The sequence below is a fragment of the Electrophorus electricus genome, chromosome 17 (assembly GCF_013358815.1).
Source record: "Electrophorus electricus isolate fEleEle1 chromosome 17, fEleEle1.pri, whole genome shotgun sequence".
Classification (NCBI taxonomy): Eukaryota; Metazoa; Chordata; class Actinopteri; order Gymnotiformes; family Gymnotidae; genus Electrophorus; species Electrophorus electricus.
The window spans coordinates 14910890-14937542 of NC_049551.1; the positions used below are offsets into that span (position 1 = coordinate 14910890).

Sequence of the window (26653 nt, forward strand, 5' to 3'; positions counted from 1 at the left end):
TCACTCACTCTCGTACACAAGGTCACGGGAGTTCTTGAAGGTGAACCCCAGTGTGTGTACCACTGCTGACACCCTCGTGGAGGTCGAGCTCTAGCCTCCGGCATCGCTAGCACTTCCCAGCGTTGCGTCCCGAATGGCTTGCCGTCCTCTGGGCAGAGCCTTGCCGGGCCTTGTGGGAACGGAGGAGGAATGACGAGTCCTCTCAGTCGCCATGCCGCCTGGCTCACGCTGGTCGTTGTCGTGGTAATGGAGGGCAAAGGGGAAGTGGGGAGAGGTAGGTAGGGACGTGGGTCAGTATTCGCACTGACCTAGCCCTCGGGAGGGACCTGATGAGACTCAGTGGGCAGTCTGTGGCGCCATGATGCATTACCGGCTTGTCTAACCGAGCCCAGAGAAGTTTCCAGAACAGGCCTGGGATCAGGCCTGAGCCACAGACACGACACACACACGCGCGCACACACACACACACCCCGCAGCATTAAACATTAAAGGCCGACTTGGAGGACAATACACACATACCTGACCAGACGTTGACATTGCGCACACACACGCTTGTCAGCCTGTCACTGGCGTTCATTTACACGGTCGCCAGCCCACATGTCGCGCAGCCATCCTCCAGCTTTCTGACTATTGGCTCTGTCCCACAGGTAGCTTTAAATAGCCCACTGGAGTCTGGCGAGGGGCCTGAGCAGAGGAGAGACCGGAGTCTGGCGAGGGGCCTGAGGGGAGGAGAGACCGGAGTCTGGCTGGTCTCTTTCCGTGTCTTGATTCAGCCCTGAATGTTGCTTCTTCTGTGTCTGCTGTTACGTTGGCTGTACATCTCAGCGTTAAAGCATGCAGAGAGCTCTGTTTAGTTCATATAATAGTTCTTAATGCATTAGGGATGTACTTTGTCAGCACATTTAGTGTCCTGTGTGTCCTGGGGCAAAATCCATGTCATCTTTTCAGCCTGCTGTGTGTGCGCGCGCGTGCGTACTTGTGTGTTCGTGTTTTCTTAGAATGGGAGGTGTTGTCTGCTTCTGAGTGGATCTGCTGGTTACTTTAGTGCAACATCAAACTGAACTGAGACGAGTGCTATCAGGGATCCCTGCCGTCTCACGGTAGTGTCAGTACTTCATTACCACATCCCTTTATTAACCGGAACGATCATACGTCTGACGTGTTTTTGGGAATATCTATAATCACGTATGGTTTTAGCTGCCATTATGGCCTCCCGCGCCTGCCGGGCTGCTCTGAGCCACAAGGCTTTAATCAGGAAGTTGCTCCTCCGTGCTTGTATTCTTCAAAGGGCTGACTGACAAACTACGGGAACCTGCGGTCAGTTCGGATCTCTCCACTTGCGCGCGGGCCACTCGGATCAAACAAGCTTGCGTTCGGCCCTTTTAAAGATGCAGCTCTCCTTCCTGTCCAGGCACTATCATTTATTCATTCCTGCATCCTGTTCCTGTCACGTGCTAATTAAAAGACTTGGCGGCTCCAGCACTGATTACAGTCCCTGTAAGACACACGCGCAGGCCTGGTGCCCGGTGCCTGGCGCCTGGTGCCCCGTCACGCCGGCCTTTAATACACCTGCCCTCCGTCTCTGCGGCGCGGGCCGTCAGCTGGCCGAACCTCCGGTGGACTCCTCCTCCTCTAATCACCTCTCTTTTCTCTTCATCTCTTGGTCTGCTGCACCTCCGTGCTCAGGATGGGCGTGGAGGGCACCTGCCACGCGCCAGAGACGGAGAAGGTGTAAGTGGAGCCTAGGGGTTTGGGGAAGGGAACGCCCTCGTACTCCGTCTGTGGTTAAGGCTATCTCATCGTTCAGCAGTCCACAAAACTGTCCAGTGGGGCCCTTACCAATTTATTACCAGTACAGTTACAGCGGGGGAAGGGTGTTGCTGGCTTGACTTCGCTGTAACACTTTGCGACATTTTATGTGAATTTTTACTCCTGTAGCTACTTCCCGTCAGGTGGCACGACCATAAAAAATATAGATTTTAAAATTTTTTATTTTTTTTTTAACCAGAACGAGGTTCTTTATTATCTAATGTGAAGTGATATTATGTCTGTACTGTGTAAAATTGGCTAGAGGTAAGGTAGGGCATTTTGGCTCACAGCATTCGGCGGGAACTGGGAAGCTGTCATTAGCTGGAAGTACGGAAATGGGGCCGCTGAGCGCGAGGGAGAGGTGGAGATCTAAAGAGGTGGGAACGCCGTAGGCGATCACTGCAGAGAGCTGAAGACTCTGACTTCAAACTCGGAGCGCTCCAGGCCAACCCTGTCGCTGCCGAGAGTGGGGGAAAAGGGAACCGGGAAAGAGCGCAAGAAGAGGAGACGAGTGCACAGCTCAGAACGCCGCCGTTTTTCCGACACCCCAACGTTCCTTTGTTTAGCCAGACAGACAACCGAGAGCCAGCCAGACAGACATATGCCTACCCCCGCCCCCCCCAACACACACACACACACACACACATCGCCATCCTACCTTCCCATTCACGGCCCACGTCCCCCTCCAGTGTTCTGCTCCGGAGCACCGAGCGAGCCGCATCACTCAAGTATATTAGCCCGAACCCATTACTGTCTCACGGATCGCTTCTCTGAGGCACATTAAAGGCTCCCCAGACAAAACTGCCTGTCATGTTAATCCAAGCTTTAATAAATAGGAGCCCATGTTACTGTATTCAAATCGGAGCCTCCCGCGTTCCGAGCTGACGGGGAGGGATGGCCTATCAAAACCGGCACATGCCGCAACGGTTAGGGAGCGCGAGGGAGGGGTGCGTGAAGGTTTGACTGGCATTTATTCGTTTCCATTGTGATGGAAAATGTCATATTATTGAAATGGCCTTTGAAAGAGATTAGGACTTAATCTGGGGAAACAGTGGAGAGAGGGTGATGTGGGTGAGGGAGTGTTTTGGCAGATGTAATTGAATTCCCTGCTCCTTGACTTAAGCAAGTCTTTATGCAGTTTAGACATATTGTGAGCTGATGGATTTTACCACGTTGTGCGGTTGAGAGGCCCCGGAAAGAGGGTTGTTTTTTTTTGTTTGTTTGTTTGTTTGTTTGTTTTTGTTTCCAGAGTGCTTAGATACTGTGGGGTGATTATACGGATAAGATTTGAATAAGAACAATTCAACTGAAGGGTTGTGTTTAGCAATCTTCCTCTCCGAGTTCTCCCGGAGGGTCGTTTAGCATCGGCTGACGGCGTGTCCTAGCAGCGTGACTGACGCAGGCTGCCCAGGTGCGAGCCGGTCCCTCGCCGCTGGGGCACTACAACGGGTGGGGAGGGGCATATAGCTGTGCTATACCGACCACCTTATATACGTTGAATGACGCTGCTCCCACGGGAGGGGAGATCGGGTTGAATCTCCAGCTCAGCGGCAGGAGGACTACCGCCGTTGCTGGGCGACCGTGGCTGTTTCCACCCCCTTCAGCCACGCCCCCCCCTCCCGCCCCCACCTAAATGAAAATTGACATATTTATATTTATTTTAAATTAAAGTGATTGTGAACCCGCCTGTGTCAGGAGGAACTTATTTACATAGCAATTAGCAGATTTAATAAGCACTTTTTCTGTTGATTAATGTAATTAGCATATACATAAATGGCTGTTGGGTGGGGGGGGGGGGACGTGTAAGGAGGACCGCCGCGCTGTTGCAGATCGCTCAGGAGAAGAATAACCCTGATTGCTCTGAAGGGAGGTGACCGAGGTCCCGGCTCTCACGGAGCCGCTGTTTGAGGCGCTGAGCTGGTGCAGCCATGTTGCACAGGGTTGCGATTACCTTTGATGCAGGAGATCCCGTGTGCAGCGTGGCGAGGGCGAGCAGGCGCTGGAGAGGGGAGTGCGTCTCGGAGGGGTGTTCCTCCCTGACAGGAAGTGGAGCCTCGCTAAAGGAGTGTGTGACAGAGATGGATATGGCTGCTATATTAAAGAACTATTAATAAAACGCTGCTGTAATAGACAGTCTGCTGCAGTTACAGTGTGTCTCTCGCTCTCTCTCTCTCTCTCACACACACCCCCCTCCATTTTGTCTGAGTCTCTCTTTTTGCACCTTTTTGTTTCTGCCTCTTCACTTCTGTTTTTCCCTCTGTTTATGCTCTCTCTTTCTGTCCCCCTCCTTTCACCCTCTTTTTTTTTTGGCTCTGTCCTCACCGCACCACCCCCACCCTCCTGCCCCTCCGTAACCTCTGTCTTGACCCTCTGAATACCCCCCCCCCCGCCCCCGCCCCCAGTTTAGCACTGGACGCACCCGTTCCCATCCGCGTGGTGTGGGCAGTTGGGGAATGTGTTTGGGCATGCCTGGCCTTGCGGGCAAACCGCTTCCCTTTCCTGTCCGTGGGCGATGTCACGGCTCTGGCCTTGGCTCTCGGACTCCCGCTGGGGTCTGGCGGTCGGCCCCGGGGTCAGCTGGCGCTAGGTTTGACCCCGGGCATTGAGGGCAGCCCGTCTCAAATGCCGCGGTCACGGCGAGAGCAGCCGGGCGGGCGTGCGTCTCCCCTGGGTGGTACTTCAGGACCAGCTTTCTTCTAGGGTTGGTCTCAAGGGAGAAGCCTGTCAGGAAATGATGGCAGTTTTCAAGAAGCCGCTCGCGCGCTCTCTCTCTCTCTCTCTCTCTCTCTCTCTCTCTCTCTCCCTTGCTCTCTCTCTCTCTCTCTCCCTCGCTCTCTCTCTCGCGCTCTCTCTCTCTCTCTCCCTCGCTCTCTCTCTCTCTCCCTCGCTCTCTCTCTCTCGCTCTTTCTCTCTCTCTCTCGCTCTTTCTCTCTCTCGCTCTTTCTCTCTCTCCCTCGCTCTCTCTCTCTCCCTCGCTCTCTCTCTCTCCCTCGCTCTCTCTCTCTCTCTCTCTCTCTCCCTCGCTCTGTCTCACACCCATACAGACACACACACTGGGCATGTTCTTTGTCCATGAGCGCGGTCATAACAAGAGGAGCAGTTGTTTCCAGCTACAAGGACGAAGGGGGGCGGCGGCAAGAATTGCGCTGGACAAAACCACGTTGTTCTCCGTTTCACGTGCCCACTCAGTGCCTAGCCCTCTCAGCCGGTAGCGTCCCATCCAGGTAGGGGCGTGGAGACAGGTACCAGCTTCAAATAACGTAGTGTAAAAACCAACCACTGCTCAGTGACGTGACCCCGCCACCCAGCTCTAACCCACAAAAAGATTTCTTTGTTTTTAAATCTTCCCTCCCTCTTCAGTCTGGCCTGCAGCGCTAACAAAGCCAGCCGCTGTCCCTCCGCGTGGGCACAGGACGGCCAGGTGCTCGGCGGCCGTGTGGTGTGCGATGGCGTCGGGCTTCGTTTAACGCCTGCTCGCCGGCAGATACCGGGGTGGCGCGCTCCCAGCCCTGGCCTGGGAGTATCGCTTCCTGCTCTCCGGGTTTCCCTGCTCGCTGGGGAGAGGAGGAGAGGGGTTGTTGGCCTCTTTGACGTGGAGTGAAACCAGACCTGGATGAGTGCGGAGACTCTTTTATGTGCACTCAGCTGCCTGAGGTGGAGCTGTGTGTGATTCTTCTCTCTTATTTACCGGCCCTTTTCCCACCTTTTCACTGGGCCGTGATGCTGGGAATGCTTCTCACTCTCCCTCGCTCTCCTCATTCTGACGTTCTCCTATTTTCAGACGTCTTGCTATCTGCAGCTCTGTGCTGCATTTCTCTCTCTCTCTCTCTCTCTCTCTCTCTCTCTGTTTCTACCCCCACCCTCACGCTAAACTGCATTACGCTATCTGCCAGACTGCTTACCCAGGCAATACTGTACAGCAGTGACTCTAATGGTGTGTGACTGTGTGTATTCTGCCTTTACAACTCAAGCCCTTCAGAAAATGCACGCGCGCACGCACACACATGTAGTCTTGGACAAACTGTCTTTCTGAAAACGCAGCGAGGGAGTGGACTCACCCGTGCACAGAAGTGTCTCTGCCACAGCGTCACGTCGCCCTCAGACTTCAAACCGACGAGCGTTTGATCCTCTCAGCCGTGACCCTGCAAGGTGCCGCCGTCGTGGGAGGCAGCGGGGTAAAAAAAAAATACGACCCGCTGCCCCTTTCGCACCCTGCAGGAGTGTCAAATCTGGACCACCAGACTCGTGGTTTCCACCCCCCAGGCCATCCAGAGTTCCTCGCCCACCTCAGTGATGGCAGCTCTGCTGATATGGGTGCTTCGTAGCCCCGGGAAAGCCACGCACTCGCACCCGTACGCAGAAGCCTGCCAGCCTGCGCTTAACCTGCACGTTACACGTCCCCAATTCCAAAAAAGGTGGGAGCTCATGGAAAATTACCAAAAAACTAAAATTATTGTATTTTTTTGAAAAGTATACGCTCTTTTCAAAACCTGATGACTGCAACACTCCGTTTCCAAATGTGTAACGTCACCTTTTCTTTTAATAGTTTTAAGCATTTGGGCACTGAAGACTCCCCTGGGTTTAACAAGTGAAGTGTTCCCCTGGTCTTGCATCATGCAGGTCTTTACCTGTGTGGTTGTATGGGACCTGCATTCTGTACTTCATAATACACCACCCTTTCTCAGTTGGAATCAGGTCAGGACAGGACGTCAGGACGGGCCAGTCCGGCACCTGCACGCTTTGCTAATGCAGCCATGCACTTGCAAAGCAGGCAGAATGCGTTTTGGCGTCGTCCAGCTGGACAATACCGGGATTTCCCTGGAAAACACGCTGTCTGGATGGCAGCATATGTTGCTCTGATGTTTGTACATCTCTCTCTGCATTAATGGCGGCCTCTCACGGGCACGGACACGCCCCCATGCTATGACAGACGCTGGCACGAACACGCCCCCATGCTATGACAGACGCGGGCACGGACACGCCCCCATGCTATGACAGACGCTGCCTTTTGGATCCGATGCCGATAACAGCTTGGACGGTCCTTGTCCTCTTTGGGCTGGAAAACGCAACTGCTGTTTTTATTTCTCAAAAAAAACCAAAAAAAAACCCAGACCCATCTCCAATGATGACTCGTTGGAGCAGGAAACACACTTCCACCGTGCCAACGTCCACCCCGGGCACAGCCGAGGGCAGAGAGCTTGGCAGAGTTTTTGCCCGCTGCCTCTTTACGTTGTAACGCTTGATCTTGCATCTGTTGGCGCGATGATGTCTGGTGTTGACTGATAAAAAACGAGGGTTACCGTGCTATCACCAAGCCTGTTTCATGATGACTGCCACGTACGCACGGTACGACAATGGTGTCGGAAGGATCTGGGATCACACGTGGTGAGAAGTGGGTTCAGTCTTGCCTTTTGCGCACTGGGATTTGACTGGATTCCTCGAATCTTATTTACTTATTAATTATCTTATTTATGCTCACCGGACCAAAAACGAGTCACCTGCCAAACGCACCTAATTGCGTGCAACACCTCAGTGAGCACGAGTAACAAGTGGGATTCGGTTCGACGTGGACGGGACGAGGTCCCGTACGTAGACGAGCAACGTTCAGCCGCATTTGCATCACAGAATCGCGCAGTTCAGCCAGTTTCTGAGGATGCCTTCCCTGGTGTGTCTTACTCACCGTTCCGGATAGTCCCACAGATTTTCAAGCGGATTAAAATCTGGGGATTTTGCGGGCCAGTCGGGACGTGCGTCCATGCCTGAATGTTTCTCATGCCAGACAGTCACATTTGCAGCCCCGTGAACGCGAGAATTGTCATCTTGGAATACAGGGATGGGAACGTTATGTTCCTCGGTGAGATGATGAAACCTGGTTGTCTCACACCCCGCAGATATCTGTACCCTGAACATTCTTGTGTTGCGCCATCTGCAGGAGCCTGAAGTTATTACCACCTTAAACACCCAAGGTAACAATTTTTTTTTTTTTTTTTGCTTATATAGATATAGAGGATGAAATGCCATATAAATAGGCCTGATCCCATTTCACCCCGACCCCTACAACTTACCTCTGCAACTTATAAAAAATCACTAGCGTCTCAGTAGCTAGCTAAAGTTACGTTATGGCTGATTTTACCCCCCCCACCCCCACCCAACGGCCAGAATGTAAGTGAGGTCCAAGAGCAAGGTTGCTGGACGTTAGCGCTCCTCTGATATCACTGCAGCCTGGCGGGGTTGCCCACACAACACCGCTAGGAGCCCCGTAATGAGGCAGTGTTCTTTTTTTTTATTTGGTGACCAATTGATGCGTGAAATTGAAGTTGTGAACGACAACTGCAGACAACCACAAAAAGACGCCTATAGCCCACACAAGAGAGATCACCACAGCTGAGGCTGGCATGCTGAGAACGGCCAGCAAAAACCCATTGAGGCTGTGTACATGAAAGCCATCACTGGCCATCCATAATGTTTTGGGGTCTTCAAGTGTTGCCCCATTTCGTTGGGGAAAATGTCAACCAAACATGCCCATCTGTCTTTGGGGAATCTCGTTGGGGAATCTTGTTGGAGAATGTTGTGCTTGAAGTGCTGAATTATGTGCTAATGCACATCTTGGAACATCTGTGACCTTTGACCCATCCTAGGACTTTCTTCAGAGGTTCCTTATACACTACAACACTGGAGTCTCACATCACCTTGGTATTCCAACATGTCACATGTCACATTAGCCCAAACCGCTGCCTGTTTCAACTCTTTTGAAATGTGTTCCAGGCATCAATTTCAGAACAAATGTATAAATTTAAAAATTGATTCAGTCAAACAGGACGTATATAGATTTTCTACTCTTTTGTTTTGCATATAATACAAAGTAAATACAAAGTAACAGATTTGTGTTTATGTGCATTTGATTGACATTCCCAACTTTTCTGGAACCGGGGTTGTATTTCTAGTGTTCATGTAGTGTTTTTGTTTGTTTTCCATAAGGAACATGGTGTTCAGTTTTATGGAAGGCTAGTGTGAAGTTAAACATGGTAGTTGTTGGTTTCCAGTGTGTATGACAGTCTTGGTAATGTCACCTCTCCCCTGCACTAAGGTGATCTGGCTTTGAATCATTTCCCATCACCGGGGGTTTCCCACCCTTAACCCCCACCCCCCAGCTTCGGATGCCGCGTGCCATCTTGGCGGGGGGGTCAGGGGGAGGGGCCTCAAGTGTCAGTCGCGAGGTTGCGTTGCGGGTGTTGGGTTGTGTGTGACCCCCCCCCCCCCCCCCCCCCCCCCCGCCATGGCCCTGACCGCGAGACGTGCTGGTTGGCTGGAGAATGGCTATGTGGGCTGCTGGCATTTCATGGCCATGGTGTGACCTGGCGGGAGGCCTTGTGAGGCAGAGAGATGCTCCTAGGGATATCAGCCAAGCACATTTCTGATCTCCCTGCTGTCTGATCTCCCACATAGCTGAGTCTCACCCGCTCTGTCACGTGACGGTGTCCGGATTGGTCCAGGGTGCCATGAGATTGGCATACTTCCTGCCAACCCTCTGAGAGTCTGACATGGTCCCGCACGCGGGCCTACCGGCCAAACACGCGGCGTGTTGTGGTGGCCCGTGCACCTTGCGGTGCTGTTCTGGCGTGCTCCAGGGCAGCGTGGCGTGGGGGTGCAGCCTCGCCCTGGGTCAGAGCGCCACTGCCTCAAGGATATTGTCTGTCTTTCATTTCCTCTTTAAAGGCCTCAGTGCTGGGTAATTAGAGCCCTCCTTCAATAGCCACTGCCGCACCATTTTGTGTGTGTGTGTGTGTGTACAAGCCCTCCCCTTAACTTGCACTTGTTTAGATCGTTATGATGAATCAGCCACATTAATTGCCCTTTTACCCCTGTTATAAGCCACTTCTCCCCCTCAGTCCAACTGCCTGCTAAAAGGTCTATGTCTGCTCCATACACACACTTTGTTTCCTGTTCAGCACGAGACATTCCCAAGTGGGCAGTAAAAGTTGTGTATTGGCACTTCTGTATTGCGCATGCTGGTGCACACGTGTGCATGTGTCCGCACACACACACACACACACACACACACACACACACACACACACACACACACTTCCTTTCCTCTCTCGGCTGTGTGTAGAATGTGAATGGCGGTGAACTTGCAGTCGGTCCTAACTGCTGTCAAACCAAATTTCTCCAACGCTTAAATCTGCAGCGAGGCCACACCCCCTTTTCCCTCTGCACACCACACGCCAGTCTGCTTATTAATAACTCTGTCCTCTAATAAATCATTTAGAAGGCTGTTGATTTAAATTGCTGCCTGAGTGTGGGTGTGGGTACGCGTGGGTATTCATGGGCACGTGCGTGTGTGTGTGCTTGCTTGCCATTTCATACGTATGGGTGTTTTGGGTGCAATAGTTTGGGTGCAAAGGTTTCTGGGAAGAAAGTGTTCACTGTCATATCATCTGACAGGAACATGATAAGTCGTCCCCCCACGCAAACCCCCCCCCCCCCCCCCGGGCCCTGGTGTGAATATAAACAGCTGCTCAGATCCTCCTTTCGGGTTTTTCTCCTTCTATCCCTGTGCCGGATTCATAGCCCTTTAGACTCCACACTCGCATTAACGTTGGCATTACACCAACCTTCCTGCTAACGCTAACCGGGCACCGCTAATATCCTGCGGTAGCTCATTCACTCCTCTAGAACCGGGATAGTACCGTTTCCCAGGGTGACTGGCGCTCCTTGAGCGGCATACCTGCTCCATACCTGTATGGGAGGTGATCTTTCTCCACACACACAAAAGGCAGGTACTGCCCCCCCTCCACCCCCCGAAATAACATTTAGCGGGTGGATAAGAGCAGACATATGGGGAGGCTTTTCTTCGTCATCACAAAAGGCCAGGCGCTTGGGTGGAGTCTTCCTCGCTCTCCTCTTACGTACTGATAAGACCTCCATTATCCTCTGAACTGTTCTCAGAATAGATGGTGCAGAGAGAGAGAGTTCAGCATCCCTGAGTGAGTGTGACTTCATCGGGTTTTTGTTTGTGTGTGTGCGTGTGTTTGTGTGTGTGCATGCGTGCAGTGAAGTGGTCCTTAACCTTCTATCAGATGGTGTGAGAGTGGTGTACAAGCTCTGAGAGGCTGTGCTGAAAAGGCCTACAGTTCTGAGGTGTTTCTAAAAAGTGTGTGTGTGTGTGTGTGTGTGTGTGTGTGTGTGTGTGTGTGTGTGTGTGTGTGTGTGTGTGTGTGTGTGTGTGTGTGTGTGTGTGTGTGTAAGATTGGAGTGTGACACCCACTCAGTGGTCATGCACCTGGAGCTCTCCCACCACTACGCACACTTTGCGCGTGTGTGTGTATATATATATATCTGTGCGTGTGTGTGCGCGTGCGAGCGCTTATGTATACACAATGGCCAAACTGTCTCCCATCTCCCAAAGCTCAGTGAAGTCCGGACGTGTCCATCGGCAGGGCAGTGCTCGCCGCTGGCGGGAATGGGAGCGGAGAACTCCGAGCCATTCCCAGACAGCTCCAGGAGTCCGTGAGGGTGGAAAAAGAGCTTCCTGTTCTGAAAGCCGCAAGATCTCAGTGACCTGGCGTTTAAAATATCCGAGGATCGATATCGGGATAATCGTGTAATACTGGTGTAATGATATGGCGGGAGCGCATACATGCGTATATACACACACACACACACACACACACACACACACACGGATATGGAGTGGGCTGGCAGTGGTGTTGAGCTCCCCTGGGTAGCCAGTAGAGCTCTTTGCTTTTTCATGCCTATCCAGTCCAAACAAACAGAGGCACTACAGCCAGACCATAGCTCTGTGTGTGTGTGTGTGTGTGTGTGTGTGTGGTCTCTGTCATGCTGCCAGCCTCCCGCTGTCCCACACCCTCGCTCTGCCACACACACCTATGCACCTTGCCTACTCCCTACGTTACCTAGCGACGGTAACTGGGGTGAGAGACATGGAGAAAGCCACTGAGAACTCCCTCTCTCGTGCGCTCATTGTGTCTGGCTGTTTCCCTCTCTCCTCCTCCCGCGTTCTCTGTCCGCCTGTTTCTCTCTCTGTGCCGTGGTTGAGGGAGACGGGATCTGTGATGGCCAGGGCGAAGGGCGCACAGACGCCTCCATCTCGGCAGGTGGAAAATGTTTCTTTTTCACCGTTTACCTGTGGGGGGCGGTACCTGGTTACAGCTGTACACTCCAGAAGGCCTTCCTGTGCTGGTTTAAATGCATGGGTGTGTGTGGGTGTGTGGGTGTGTGTGTGTGTGTGTGTGTGAGTGTCTGATGTTGTCCTGTCAACTCTCAGTGCTTGACAGTTCTTTTTCTTTTGTCTTGCAGGTAGAAGACGCTATGCTGATGTTTGATAAGACTACTAACAGACACAGAGGTAAGAGACACGTTTCATATCAGCCCCCATACAGTAGTCCCCTCTAGCTGTGGTGCGCACACACACACACACACACACACACGCACACACACACACACACACGCACACACACACACACACACGCACACACACACACATGCACGCGCGCTCGCAATTAAATCATTCTGAGATACGCGAATATAATGGGGTGTGTATGGGCTAGGCTGGTCCATCGCGGTGTGCGCCGTTGGTGCGTTATCAGACCTGTCTGTCTGTCTGTCTGTCTGTGGCTTGGTTGCTCGTCGTCGAGTCAAAAGCACCACTGGGTGAAAAGTGAACAGTGCTTGTGGTCAGGGCCTGTGGTAGAGACTGTGCCGTGTGTGGGGGTGGAGTTTGGGCGTGTCTTGGTGTGTTCACGTTGTGGCTTAAAAAAGGGTTGTGATAATACGGTAGAGAAGCTTCTCTCTCTCTCTCTCTCTCTCTCTCTCTCTCTCTCTCTCTCTCTACCCCACGCTCCTCTGGCTGGTGTTCCATTGTCGCTTTTTCCCCGCACACAGCCATACAATCCAGTGCCCTGCGGTACTCTGTGTGTGCACGCATGTATGCCTCTGTGTGTGTGAAAGAGAGAAATTCTATAATAACTGTATCTCCCTTGCACTGTGGATGAACCCTGAATAGAATAGGCAGCATTAATAAAAAGCATCACAATACAGTCCTGAACAGTAACACTAGTGGGGAAACTCCGTCACGCGCGGGACAGTCGGTACCGGTTCTGTACAGGAAGCGGGTGTCTGTCCCTCATCTGGCCCGGTATTGCGTAACACCTCGTTAGCAATGCGGAGACCACACTCTTTTTCCATTTACTTCCCGTTGGTTCCCGAACGCGTGTTACCGTAGCGGCACGGTTGAAGTGCGGCTGTGCGGAGTCCAGATGGCCGGTTCTGGGATCGGGAACCGCCGTTCTACGTCCCGAAACGGCCTTGAAGGCACGGGCGACCCGTACGGCGCCAACTGGCTTGTTTGCGTGGAGCCGTTGCGTGCTATTGCGTCCGCCCACGGGACTCTGTCATTCCGAGATAGGCAGGCAGCGTTCTGGTTTTGACGCAGCGTTGTTGGTCAGTAGAATGCAAATGATCCGTTGGGGGCTAGCCCGGAAATTTCCCTCTAAAACAGCTCCTAAATTCAAACTCTCACACACGCACCCACACCTACACGCTGTGTGCCAGACTCAAGAATAGCAGCTTTTATTTTGGTCTGTAATGAAGTGAGGAGAGCATTTCCGCTTCAGGATATGCTGGTGGTCTTTTCCTCTTCCACACATCCCCCACTCCCTCTCTCTATTCCTCTCTCCCTCTCAACCCCCCCCGAAAGCACTGGAATGACCTCTAGTCTGGGCCGGGAATGTGTTTGCGTTGTGGGGGAAACTAAACCAGGCCACCTGGAGCCAGAGCGAACCGGGCCGGCCCCCGGTTCTGTTCCTGAGGACTGCACTTTCACCTTGTGAACACAGACCTCTCTGCTAATGAGTCAGCTTTGTTTATGATGAAAGTTGCACGCTAGACCTGACCCTGTGGGGGGCGGCTACTCTCCGTCCTGTAGCGGGTGGTTTATGGTAGAGTGAAGCTGAAAGTTATTCCCCCCATTTGAGTTAGGTGACCACAGAAGCTGAAAAAGACGCTTTGTCCTTTCTTATCCTCTCTCTCTCTCTCTCTCTCTCTCTCTCTCTCTCTCTCTCTCTTTTCTGAGAGTGAGGTCCTCACACAAAAGACTGCAGCACACCATCTCGCTGGCATTTACAGGACTAAAATGGGGACGATTGTGTTGGAAATTGAGCTTTCCAAAGCCATCAGTCCTGCTGCCCTGCACATTGTGCTCTAACGCGGTGTCTCTCCTCTCCCTGATGTTCACACAGGAGGGCTGTGTGTGTGTGTGTGTGTGTGTGTGTGTGTGTGTGTTGGGCAGTGGGATTCATTGTTCTGGACAGAACATTCCCTCTTTCTCTAACTCTGTTTTACTCTCTGTGTTTCTCTCTGACTCTCTCTCGCTCACTCATACGCTCTCTCTCTCTGTTTCTCTGTTTTCTCTCTGCATCTTCAGTATGGTGGAGTATGTTTGCACACTCACATTCATCCTCACTGTTTCGCACACTCACATTATTCCACACTGATCCATACACACCCCACCACCCCCTGTAACCCCACTTTGGTCCGATCCATACACACCCCACCACCCCCTGTAACCCCACTTTGGTCCGATCCATACACACCCCCACCCCCTGTAACCCCACTTCGGTCTGATCCATACACCCCACCACCCCTTGTAACCCCACTTTGGTCCGATCCATACACCCCACCACCCCCTGTAACCCCACTTTGGTCCGATCCATACACCCCACCACCCCCTGTAACCCCACTTTGGTCTGATCCATACACCCCACCACCCCTTGTAACCCCACTTTGGTCCGATCCATACACCCCACCACCCCCTGTAACCCCACTTTGGTCTGATCCATACAACCCCCCCTCCCTCCAACTACACTCTGACTCCTCCACCCCGCACACGAGTGGTGAACATTTTAATCTGAGCAGGAAGTGTTAGCTTGTTCTCAGGAAAATCCCTGTCAGACCTGCGCTCGTCCAAGCACCGCCATGTTACACGCCATGGAAACCATTATTTTCCCATCAGACATGCCTGGAGGGTGTGTGGGTGTGTGTGTGCGCACAAATGAGTGCGTGTGCGTGTGCGTGTGAGTGCGTGTGCGTGTGCGTGCGTGCGTGCGTGTGCGTGCGTGCGTGTGCGTGCGTGCGTGTGTGCGTGTGTGTGTGAGAGAACAGAAGTAGGCGTAACAGAGAGGCTTTCTGCAGGACTTCAGCTCCCACAATCCCCCTCCCCTCCTCTGTCTGCCAGCGGCGGCGTATAGAGGCGTGTTCACTGTGGGAGATGTAGTTCTGCTCTGGTACAGTGAGTGAGTCGGAGAATCACCTTCCAGGCCCCACCCTCCTTGTTCTGATGCCCCCCGCCCCACCCCCGTCTTATTTCCGTTAATGAAACGGCAGAGGGGTACGATGATGAAACGCTGAGAAACGTAACAGGAACACGGGGTGGGGGGTGTTGGTTGGCATCCAGATGGCATCCACTCTGCCAAGTTAACAAAGAGTGTGTCTGATTACAGGTTAAATTCGCTGGTTTGTTTTTTTCACCCTCTTTTTTTTTTTTTTTTTTTTTGGAAATGATGCAAGAATGAGAAACTTAGGCTGTGATTGGACGCAGTGAGACCGGGAAGGATGAATGAAAATTTGCCACGGTGAGAGTGACTCAGGACTGAAAAGGGGGAGGAGGGAAAAAAAAAGGTAGAGAAAGAGGGATGTTAATACAAAGAGATGGAAAGAAAAAAGGAGAGGGTGGGGGAGAGAGAGAGAGAGAGAGAGAGAGAGACAGAATGGCGTGAGCCATTCACAGGTATTGGGTTGAGCGAAAAATTCTTGGCCATGGACGCTCTAGGGGTGTGTGTGCGTGTGTGCGCGCACCATAAAGGACGAGTTTGTTTCTGGAAGAGGAACAGAAGGCTGTATTGTGTGTGTCTCTAATCTTCTTACCTGGATTGGCAGCCCAGGGAGCCAATTCAGTTCCCAGCCGGCACCGAGGAGTTCTGCTGGCAGAGAGAGAGTGAGAGAGAGAGAGAGAGAGAGAGAGAGAGAGAGAGAGAGAGAGAGAGAGTCTTGTACGCATATATATGTGCCTCTGTTTGGTTCCGATAAGTTTCTCTTACACTGTGGTTGTTTTGTGCCTTATTTTCTTGCCACATTAGTATCAGATGTAACGAGTTTGTCTGGACTGGCGTTAAAAGCCTTTATGCTAATTCAGTGCGCATATCAACGATCACACTTTGAAGCTGATTGGTGAGAACAATGCTGTGAGTCTCTCCAATCAGGTGGCGTGCTGGGTGTGTTGGTTAGCAGCCGTTTAGCAGGGGTAGCTAGCCACCTGGTAGGGCGATGCGACTGGGCTCGGGACGGGCAGGCTGGTTTACGGAGGGGGGCATCTGCACGTGGCTGGACAGAGATAGAGGGGGAGGGAAGTAGGGCAAAGAAACGGAGAGAAAAACAGGCAGGATATCACAATGATTTCTGCCAGTGGCACTGTTGGCTTTACCGGGGAGCCAAACAGTGCTGCCTAACACAGCAAACAATCTGAGCGTCTCTGACACGTCCCCTCGCTCCCTCCCTCTCTCAAACCGCCCGCCGGTACCGGCCACACCTGTGATCGCTGCTGTTGCTCCATCGCCCACCCCCCACCTACATTTTCTCCACTTTTTGCGAGTCCATTTGTATCTCTTCCGTTTGCATGAGGAAGGAAGGGATTTGAGTTCAAATGGAGGCGTGTTCCTGGTATTCCTGCTGGAAAGTCCAGCTTCCTCTCACGTGTCGGCCAGCAACCCGGCGCGGAACGAGACGGAAAGCAGCGCTTGAGCTTTTGTCCTTTCTCCGTTGTCCGAGTTAACCCGCAGCAGGAACGCCGTTAAGACCTTTCGAGCCGACTTAGTGGCCGTTATAATCGCAGGCCTGTGTGTGACGCGCGATAAACGTTGTGTGTCAGCAGTACAGGGCTGTGTGGTGTTGGCCCTGGGAGGGAATTGTGGGTAATTTCCCTAAGGCCTGCTTGCCTGCCTGCTTAACCACATCTCTGGGCGACGGGAATTATGGGAAGGGCGGATCTGGCCGCCGCCACGCACTACTTCCGCCTCCATCACCGTTAGCTGTGAAAACTCTCGCTGGTATTTCCTTTTTCACCACGGCGAACCCGATATCGGCGATTAGTGTGAATGTCATTTAAATGGCACACCTAATCATATGCTTCTCCTCCCCCTGCTCGCTCTCTCTCTCTCTCTCTCGCTCTCTCTCTCTCTCTCTGTCTACCTGAGGGCTTTTCTCCCTGGCCTCATCACAATAACAAAGGAAATGATGTGTTCACTCACTCTTAATCACTGCTCAGCTCATCAGCCAGCTGCCAGGGGAGAGTGGATGTGTGTGGGTGGATGTGGGTGGATGTGTGCGAGTGAGTGTGGGTGGTTGTATGTCCGCATGTTCTTAGCAGTGTGCCTAGTCCACACACACAGCCTATTTCCCTAACTACACCTAAATACTCCCACCCTGTCACTTGCTACACCTAACTACACCCACCTTGTTATGCCCTCCACCTAACTACACCCACCCTGGCATATGCTACTCCTAAGCCTGCCCAGCTCACCCACACACACACACACACACCTCAGAAGGAATTCTGTGTGGTGTGACGACATGTCTGCAGGAATTGAAAGTGTAAGGTGTGAAGAGAGAAAGAGTGAGGGAGGAAGGAGGGGGATGAGAGAGAGAGAGAGTGCACGTTTGAGAGAGTGCACGTTTGAGAGAGAGAGAGAGAGAGAGAGCACGTTTGAGAGGGAGAGAGAGAGAACATGTTTGAGAGAGAGAGAGAGAGAGAGTACATTTGAGAGTGTATGAGTATGTTTTAGAGTAGGAGTATGTTTTAGTGTATGTGAGTGTGTGTGTGTGTGTGTTTGTGTGTGTGTGAGAGAGAGAGAGAGTATGTTTTAGAGATGGAGGCACTCTGCCATTTTCTCATGTTAATCAGATAAAGAGTAGAAGTGCAGAGCCTTTAAAAACAGAATTTAGTCCTGCCTGCCCCCTCATCATGTCTGCACAAGCGTGAAGGACAAATCCTGTGTGTGTGTGTGTGTGTGTGTGTGTGAGTGAGAGAGAGATGGAATGGTGTCACTGCAACTCTCCAGGAAATGAAACCCCCTCTGGCCAGTCTCAATCAGATGGACTTAGGCAACCTTTGACCTTTTCATAAACCCACCCTCCAGCCCCTGTGTGGGCGGTCCTTATCTGCAGGTGGGTGGTCCTGGCCTGGTTGATGCCCACATTATCAGCTTTGTGTGCGCGCGAGAGAGAGTGAATGTTTCCGCGGCGGGTGTTTCCTAGGCTGTTGAATTGTGAGTGCGGACTGCTTGCACTGGTGGGTGTAGTCCTGACGTGGGTCTCCGCACCAACCTCCGTCGGTTTCGTTTGTTATTTGTTTTTGTGTGTGTTTTGTTTTGTCGCCGTCTGCCTTGGTGCCCACGCCTCAGCGTGTAGAGTGGTAATGGCGCCATCGCCAGCGTTACGGGTCAGCGCCTGCCAGGATGGCCCTCCCACTTCCTGCATTTGGTTTCTAGAGGCCTGTGCTGCATTGTGGGAGAAGACAGTTGTGTGTATTGGTGTATTGTCACAAGAAATGAGGTGTGCGCGCGCGCGTGTGTGTGTGTGTGTGTGTGTGTGTGTGTGTGTGTGTGTGTGTGTGCGCGCGCGCGTGTGTGTGAGAGAGAGAGAGAGAGAGACTATTGTCCATGCGCCAAACCTCAGTGTTTTGGGAGCAGACGGTAAACAGTGAGTTTGGACGGTGTGTTTAGTGCAGAGATGAGTCCACATTAAACACACACCGCTTCATAAATATCTAATGCACTGAACAGCATTAAGGGCTGTGCGGGGCTTCTTCAGTAGGGGTGTGTGTGTGTTTAGTGTGTTCCTGGTGGGTGTCTGTGTGTGTACGTGGGCACACACTGTACCCATCAAATCTCACCAACACATTCACCCGCCATTCACCCCTCACTCTCTCTCTCTCTCACTTTACGTTCAATTTAAATGAAATTCCTTTGCGTGACTGATCCACTATGATCCAGTCAAAACATTAAAGAACAGATTTTAAAGTTTAGCACTCAAGCCGTTAACAGATCCCTACAGTGGTGGAAATATTATTATTATTCATCGCCACCACCTTGCTGTTCTCTTTCTGTTGTCTCTCAGTGAAACTGGTATACTCCTCTCCTCCACAGGGAGAAGGTTAACTTCTTTCCGTGTTCTTTAGCGGGCAGCACTTAACGAGTTGTCCGAGCTTTTGTCCAACCAGGATTTCCTCTACTGCTCCGCGGAAGCTGATTAGATTCCTAAACGTTGACTGGGTGCTGGGAGGGAAGCTCCGGGTCCGAGGAAGCTCCCGGACGCTCCGGAGCGTGGCACGGGTCCTCCGAGCTCAGATTTCCCAGAGCTGGAGAGAGAGCGAGCCCAGGTCCGACCCGCCAGCGCCGTTATTCCACACATATAGCCGGGTCTCTTTGAGGACAGGGATGTGGCAGGTGAGACGGTGCTTGCGGGGGGAGTGACCGATCCTCCGGGTCCTGAGGTGTTCGTGAGTTCGTGACCGGTGGACATGTGACACTTGGATAGCAGGACTTGCGGGTCTCAGCAGTCCAAAAAAGCGTTTGTTGTGGAAATGGTTTTGATGAATAATAAAGAAGATAATAACTGCTGCTAGAGAGAGGACATCCCCCCCTTCCACACACACACACACACACACACACACACAGAAGGGCGTTCACTTGTGGGTAATGAGTGAGCAGGTTATGATTGCTGCATCTATTATTAAAGCTAGACTCCCCCCTCTCTCTATCTCTCGCTGTCTGTCTGTCTCTCTGTCTGTCTGTCTCTGTGGTTGTGTCTCAGACAGGGTTTTACAGTGGGCATGTTGGGATGTTTTTAGCTGTGCCTGTTTTAATAGGATCTCCATAACAGATGTTTTTGCTGATGCTGTGTGTGTGTGTGTGTGTGTGTGTCTGAGTCCTCTGGTCTGTAAAGTAGTGTGCTTAGCTGTGAATGAGGAAAAGGAAAGCCACGCTATTGGTTCATTAGTTACTCAGAGAGGAGAACTGTGTGTGTGTGTGTGTGTGTTGGGAGGGGGTTATCTTATCTTTCTTTCCTGCTCTTTTACTACGTTTATTTTTTAACCCCCATCACCCCTCCAAAACATACTGACTCTCTCTCTCTCTCTCTCTCTCTCTCTCTCCCTCCCTCTTTCAAATTCAAATTGCTTTATTGGCATAGATTGTAATTAACAACTGTGGCCAAAGCAATTAACAGAAATGGCATTAAAAGTGGAAAAACAAGACAGAATATATATATTAAACCTTCATATACACACCTGCTATAGACACACTCCCTCTCGCTCCCTGTCAGTGTCTGCTGGGCACGCAGTGACTCCTGTCGCCATGCCGACGGGGCCCTCTGCGCTATTGTCTTGCACTTGCTTAAAAGTTCCTCCAGTCGTCTGGGCTTTTTGTTGCCCCCATTATCACCAGTGTGCAGTGGTGGGCGGGCCCGATGGGCCGCCAGTCACTCACAGACCCTGCCCACCTCGTCCCGCCTTCATTCGCATGGTAATTTTGCCACAGTGTTAATTGAGTCCAGCCTGGTTCTTCATTCTGACTCTGTCTGTTATCCACTTGTCATTGGTTTCATTGTGCCAGACAGGATGTGTGTGTGTGTGTGTGTGTGTGTGTGTGTGTGTCCGTGTGCGCGTGCGTGCGTGCGTGTGTGTGTGTGTGTGTGTGTCTTGTACATAACAAACAGAAAATTATTGCAAAACTTGTGTTCCCTTGGGTCATTTGATTCCTTTCAAGGACATTCATGGTAGATCTCCCTCTCCGTCTGTCTCTCTCTCTCTCTCTCTCTCTCTCTCTCTCTCTCTCTCTCTCTCTCTGTGTTTCCCTGTCTCTCTCAGTCTGCTCTTCCCATCTATGCATCTGTTTCTCTCTCTCTCTTGGTCTCTCTCTACTGGAGATGCTGAGATCCATGCATCTTAATCCAGCTGCTGAAATTGATTCGCGATGCCTGGCTCTAATAGGAGGCCTGATTGCCTCCCTCCTGCAGTGTGGGGGAGGGAGGGGTGGACCTCAGCCAGACCTTCCCCATGTAAACGCTCGTGTGTGTCTGTGTGGGTGCGTGCATGTTTGTGCGTGTGTGCATGTGCGTGTTTGAGTGTGTGTGTGTTTGTGTGTGTCAAGCGTGTTTTCATCCCCTCCTTGTTGTGGTCTTTGCTGAGTTGTCTCCCTCAGTACCAGGCGTGATTTCCCAGGACTGTCTTGGGATCTCGGTCTCAGGGGACGTGTTAACGTGGATGGCTTGGTTCAGCTCGGGCACGCATACTCTACAGTTGTGTGTGTGTGTGTGTGTGTGTGTGTGTGTGTGTGTACCGCCAGGGCCATGTGTGTGTGTATACGTATGTATCTGTATGTTCGTTCATATCTCTGCTCAGGAGTTGTGGCTTCCTTTAGGGCTTTATAGAGAGATTTGCCAGTGTTCAGCTGAGCCTTTGGCTTCAGAGAGACACGCACACACACACACTGTCTCATACTCTCTCCTCTAGCCTGTGGGATCTACCTTCAAGTCCAGACTAACCACCAGTCCCATGACATTCACTCACACAGTAGACTGGATAAGGAACGGGAGGGGGGGGGGGGAGGCAGAGCCTCTCCTCTGCCTTAACCGGAGCACCTGTCTCAACTCCCCCACCTCTAACACTCTTCATCCATCTCTTCCTTGGATCTCTCCATCTTCATCCATTTCTTTATTTGACCTCCCCGTTCTCGGTCTCTGTTGCAGGGGCCGTCCTCTCTTGGCCACGCCCCCTGGCTCTCCCTGCTTCTCAGTGAAGTCTCTCTCCCGCACTTTGCCCCTCCCCCTCCCTGACAGATCCCAGGGGTAGTAGCTTGTCTGGAGAATTTTCTCTCTCTCTCTCTCCCTCCCTCCCTCTCTCTCTCTCTCTCCTCCCTCTCTCTCTCCCTCTCTCTCTCCCTCCCTCCCTCTCTCTCTCCCTCTCTCTCTCCCTCCCTCCCTCTCTCTCTCTCTCTCTCCCTCTCTCTCTCCCTCCCTCCCTCTCTCTCCCTCTCTCTCTCTCCCTCCCTCCCTCTCTCTCTCTCTCTCTCTCCCTCCCTCTCTCTCTCCCTCTCTCTCTCCCTCCCTCTCTCTCTTCCTCTCTCTCCCTCCCTCCCTCTCTCTCTCTCCCTCTCTCTCTCCCTCCCTCTCTCTCTCTCTCTCTCTCTCTCTTCCTCCTTCCCTCTCTCCCTCTCTCCGGTCTCAGCGGAGTCTCAATCTCCACCCCCACCCGGGTCCATCAAACTGCGGCCTTTCCAACTGTCACTTCTCTCTCTCTCTCTCTCTCTTCACAAATGCCATTTTTCTCTGTCGTCTTTTTTCTTCTTTCTCCTTCCACTTTCTCTTTTTGTTCTTTTGTTCCCCCTCTCCTGCCAGCCACGCCCCCACCTCTTCCCTCTCTCCACCTCTCCGTCCCCTCGTCCCTCATCTCTCCATCTCCCCTCCTGTGCAGCTGCCTGCGTCGCCGACGGTGACACGTCTCCTGTGGAAACCATGTGGAAGGCGTCGTGATGGTGGACACACACACACACACGTGTGCACACACAAGCAGCCTGTCTTTCTGTTCTTTTGTGTTCAGTCAGAATGCTAATGGCAGAGATATGATAGTGTGTCTAATTGATAAGAGGAGAGTGATGGCGTCAGTGATCAGCCGCTGTGTGATACCGAGCGTTCTGCCCCCCAATTCAATTATTTCTAATTACAATGGCGGTAATAAAAGAGAACAAATTGTGTAATGATGGCTGTTTCTCCAGCAACAGTGTAGTGGGGTTTCAGTTGTTGATGTGTCTGTGCTGTCTCTCTGACACACACACACACACACACACACACCATCAGTGTTGATTATTTTATTCCATGCACTTGTTTGTTTATGAACACTCCCTTTGTGTGTGTGACCCTTTCCTCATGCAGTTGTGTGTGTGTGTGAGTGTGAGTGGGTGGGTGTGTGTGTGTGTGTGTGTGTGTGTGTGTGTGTGTGTGTGAGGGAGGAGAGGCGTAATGCTTCTACCCTCCAGTATATCAGAGCTGCTCTTGCTGTACTTGTCTGCGTTGGGTGCTAGACTGCCCTGTGGGCGGGGCTAGGGGAGTAATGAATAGCCTGGGACTTATTTGCCATGTGTCTCATGCTCCTGACCACCGGGACACCATGTCACACCCACGCCAGCTGCGGACTCCGCCCACTGCTCCGGGTTATTAACTCATCTGTGCAGACAGCTAGCCTGCAGAGAGCAGACACACACACACACACACACACACACACACACACACACCCTTACCTAGGAAGCATGATCGCTTTCTTCCCTGAAATGTACATGTTTCTGTTTGCGTGTGTATTCGTTTCTGTGCGTTTCCCCTCTGACCTATGAACCCTCCGTAACCCCCATCCTCCACCACAGAGGTCTTCAGAGTCTGAATGCTGATGGCTTATTATGTAAAGGAGACATTTGGCAAGAGAACTGGCCACGTGTGTGTGTGTGTGTGTGTGTGTGTGTGTGTGTGTGTAAGAGAGAGAACGGTCTCACCTCAGTGGCAGCAGTCTGAGTGAATGGAGCAGCAGTGTGACATTGCGTTAATGTGTTTTTCCTTTAAACGCTGTTCTATTGAGTGCCAGAGGACTGGGTTAATGAGAACCCCCCCCTCCCTCTGACACTGTTGGGGAGAGAGAAAAGGGGACAGAGATGGAAAGAGTGGGATTACGTGGGAAGAGAGAACCTAATGGTGGTGATGAACAGCGTTGTTCTTCCCAGACCGGACCAGACGGACTCCGGACGCATCTCAGACCTCAAAGACGCCCGTGTCGTCCGAACCATTTCGGTGCTGGGTGGCCCCCGCCGCTCCTTAATAACAATCCAATTTGGGAAGGGCGGAAGCTGCACACACAGTTTGGCACATTTTTTTCCGCGCTTCCCAGCACTCTCCGGTTCCCGACATCCTCTGACGGCGGCAAGCGTTCCCCGCGTGGCAGTCAGCCTTAGACTGTTCGGGAATTGAGACTCCAGATCAACCTGTGCAAATAGGACGGAGCATTCCAAACGCTTCCAAAGCAATCCCACACAGGTGTGCGCGCGCGCGCCCTCTCTCTGAATGCTTTCTGTGGGGCAGATAAGCCCTGGCTGGGGTGCTGGGGGTGGGGAGGAGGAGAAAATGGCTTCTTCTTTCAGCCTTCAGATTTCATTTCGGTCCTTTTTATCTCCAGAGCACAATGGCAGCTGACGGCCTTATCGGAGCGGTCCTGAGGCCGCCGCGCTGGACACTCGCACTCTCTCTCTATCTTTCTCTCTCACACACACACACACACACACACACACACACACACACACACACACACACGCACGCACGCGCGTGCACGCACAAAAGCCCATGGCATATATATTTCTGTCCGATGGAAGCGGGGGGCTGAGCGGCTGAAGACCTGGTCATTGTGTGCATGACATAGAGGGCTGGTCAGACAATGGTAAACCAGATCCATCACACACACACACACACACACACACACACACACACACACACACACACACACACACAGGATCATTCTCTGTCTCCCTCCCACACATTATCACTCCCACACACAGCCTATACATTCCCTTTGTATGTGTGGATCTCTCATACATAGCTCACACGTTCTGTTCTTTCTGTACTCAAGTCTAACGCGCGCACACACACTATCTCCCTTTGTGTGGCGTCTCCCGTAAGTAGCGTACGCATACCGTGCTCTTTCTGAACCCCAGCTCTCCTTAAATATGCACACGCGCACACACAGTGTAGAAGGCTGTTTGACTGGCTAACAGATGAGAAGCTGCCAGACATCTACTCCGTCACCCTCATCAGAAGCACTCATTAATTAGAGAGCACACTGATCAGACACATTCATCACCCCCCCACGTGTGTGTCTGTGTGTGTGTGTGTGTGTGTGTGTGTGTGTGTGTGTGTGTGTGTGGGTGTGTGTGTGTGTGTGTGAGGGAGAGAGCGAGAAACTGAGATTGACACCCACTCTTGGCCTTTCAAGTGAAGGGCTCTGGTCATATAGACCACACACACACACACAGACGCCCCAGTCGTAGTGCTGCACCAGTCCGGGCAGCATTTGCACAGCTGTGTGAATGGGTTCGAGCCCAGCCTGTGACAGGAGACCCCGCCCTACCAGGGTAACGCAGCGCTGCCTCCAGGTGGTAGGGGCAGAGGGAGGGGGCTTGTGGTGATGTATTTGTGGGGAACTCTAAAGTGATCTGAAGAGGGCAGAGAGACAGACAGACACTAATCCAGCTGTCTGTGTCTGCACTAATGGAGGTCTCTCTCTCTCACTCTCTCACTCTCACTCTCTCACTCACACACACACACGCAGTAATCACGCACTCAGTGCTTGCAAAATTGTCTTCATTGTTTCGGGCTGAAGCTGCTTTCACTCTGCCACTTTCAATCAGACTGAGTAGAAAGCCTGTCTCCTGTCGGCCGGGGGGCGGCGGGAGGCGATCGGGCCGGCGCGGAGAAGCTGCGTGCTGAGAGCACGAACCCAAATAAAATAAAACACGTTAAAAAAGACATTTAAGACGACAACAGCGACAGGCTGAGATGATGGGGGAAGAAAATGGAAAATTCTGCAAACATATTTGTATTCGGATTCGCAAAATGTCACCTTAACGCGATTTAGAGGCTGCTCGGGAAAGGAGTTCCCAGGTTCCTTAACCGGGGCGCAGGAGGAGGGAATCGCATTACTGCACTGTACGTGAGAAGCCAATATACGGTTTTATGAAATACCTTACACTGTCGATTTAATATCACAGTCATCTATAAATCACAATTTATATCAGTGTGTGTATCAGGACTGTTCTATCAGAGTTGCTGGAGCTGGGTGTGAAGGCGACTCTTTTTTTCTTGGCTTGGTGTTTTATAAGTCGGAGTGATGGATGGGGCACCGTGCAGGTTCAGACACACCCGGGAAGGGTGAGAGTCATGGCCCAGATGTTCATAAAGAAGCTTGCGCGCACACACATGCGCACACACACGCACACACACACGCACACACACACACACACACACACACACACACAGGAAAAAACTTTGTTGATGTTTGTTGATGCTGCTGATGAGATTTGAGTGACAACAACGCTGTGTGTCACGGGTTGAGTGACAACCCTGTGTGGTCTCCATGGCGACCAGTTGATGGTTGGGGGGGGGGGGGGTGTTTGAAAGTTTGCCAGTGAGAGCATTTCAGTTGATGATGAATCTGAGATGAACCTGAGAGGGCGAGAGCAGCAGGGTGGGAGGCCCATTATGGTGTGTGCACCTTACGTCGCCCCTGATCACAGTCCTGCTTGGGTCACCGTCTCTGTCCTGGCAGAACGGCATGCTGGGTAGTCCGTTACTGCCCTTGCTCCGCCTGGTGTGATGGGTGGTGGTGAGTCTCATGACCGTGCCAGCGAGTGTGAGCGAGAACGCAGGCTCACGTTCTTGCCTTTCTGTGATTACCTCTTAAGTCACGAGCTCAAAAGCAACAGTTTAGCTGCTTCGAGTGACAACTGTGCAGCGCTTGGGTGTGTAGACGCGTGTTTTGATCCGGAAAAGACCTGTGTGCATGTGCGTGCCTGCGTGTGCATGCACGTGCGTATGTGTGTGTTTAAAAGCAGTGTAACGGTAACGGAGCTTGTTGAAGGAGAGCGCAGTATCGGGAGGCTCAGTCAGTCGCAGAGAGTGTTTGTGTGTGTGTGTGTGTGTGTGTGTGTGTGTGTGTGTGTGTGTGTTAAAAGCAGTGTAA

The 26653-nt window shown here is 52.1% G+C and overlaps 1 protein-coding gene across 5 annotated transcripts in view; it reads left to right on the forward strand.

Annotated features, from left to right (window-relative positions):
* msi2a (musashi RNA-binding protein 2a) overlaps nucleotides 1–26653 on the forward strand; it is a 152123-nt gene that overhangs the window by 67855 nt on the left and 57615 nt on the right. For all 5 annotated transcript variants that reach the window (XM_035535316.1, XM_035535313.1, XM_035535315.1 and 2 more), the window contains one exon: nucleotides 12130–12178. In XM_035535316.1, coding sequence (XP_035391209.1) covers nucleotides 12130–12178 — 49 coding nt within the window. The remainder of the gene's footprint in view (nucleotides 1–12129; nucleotides 12179–26653) is intronic.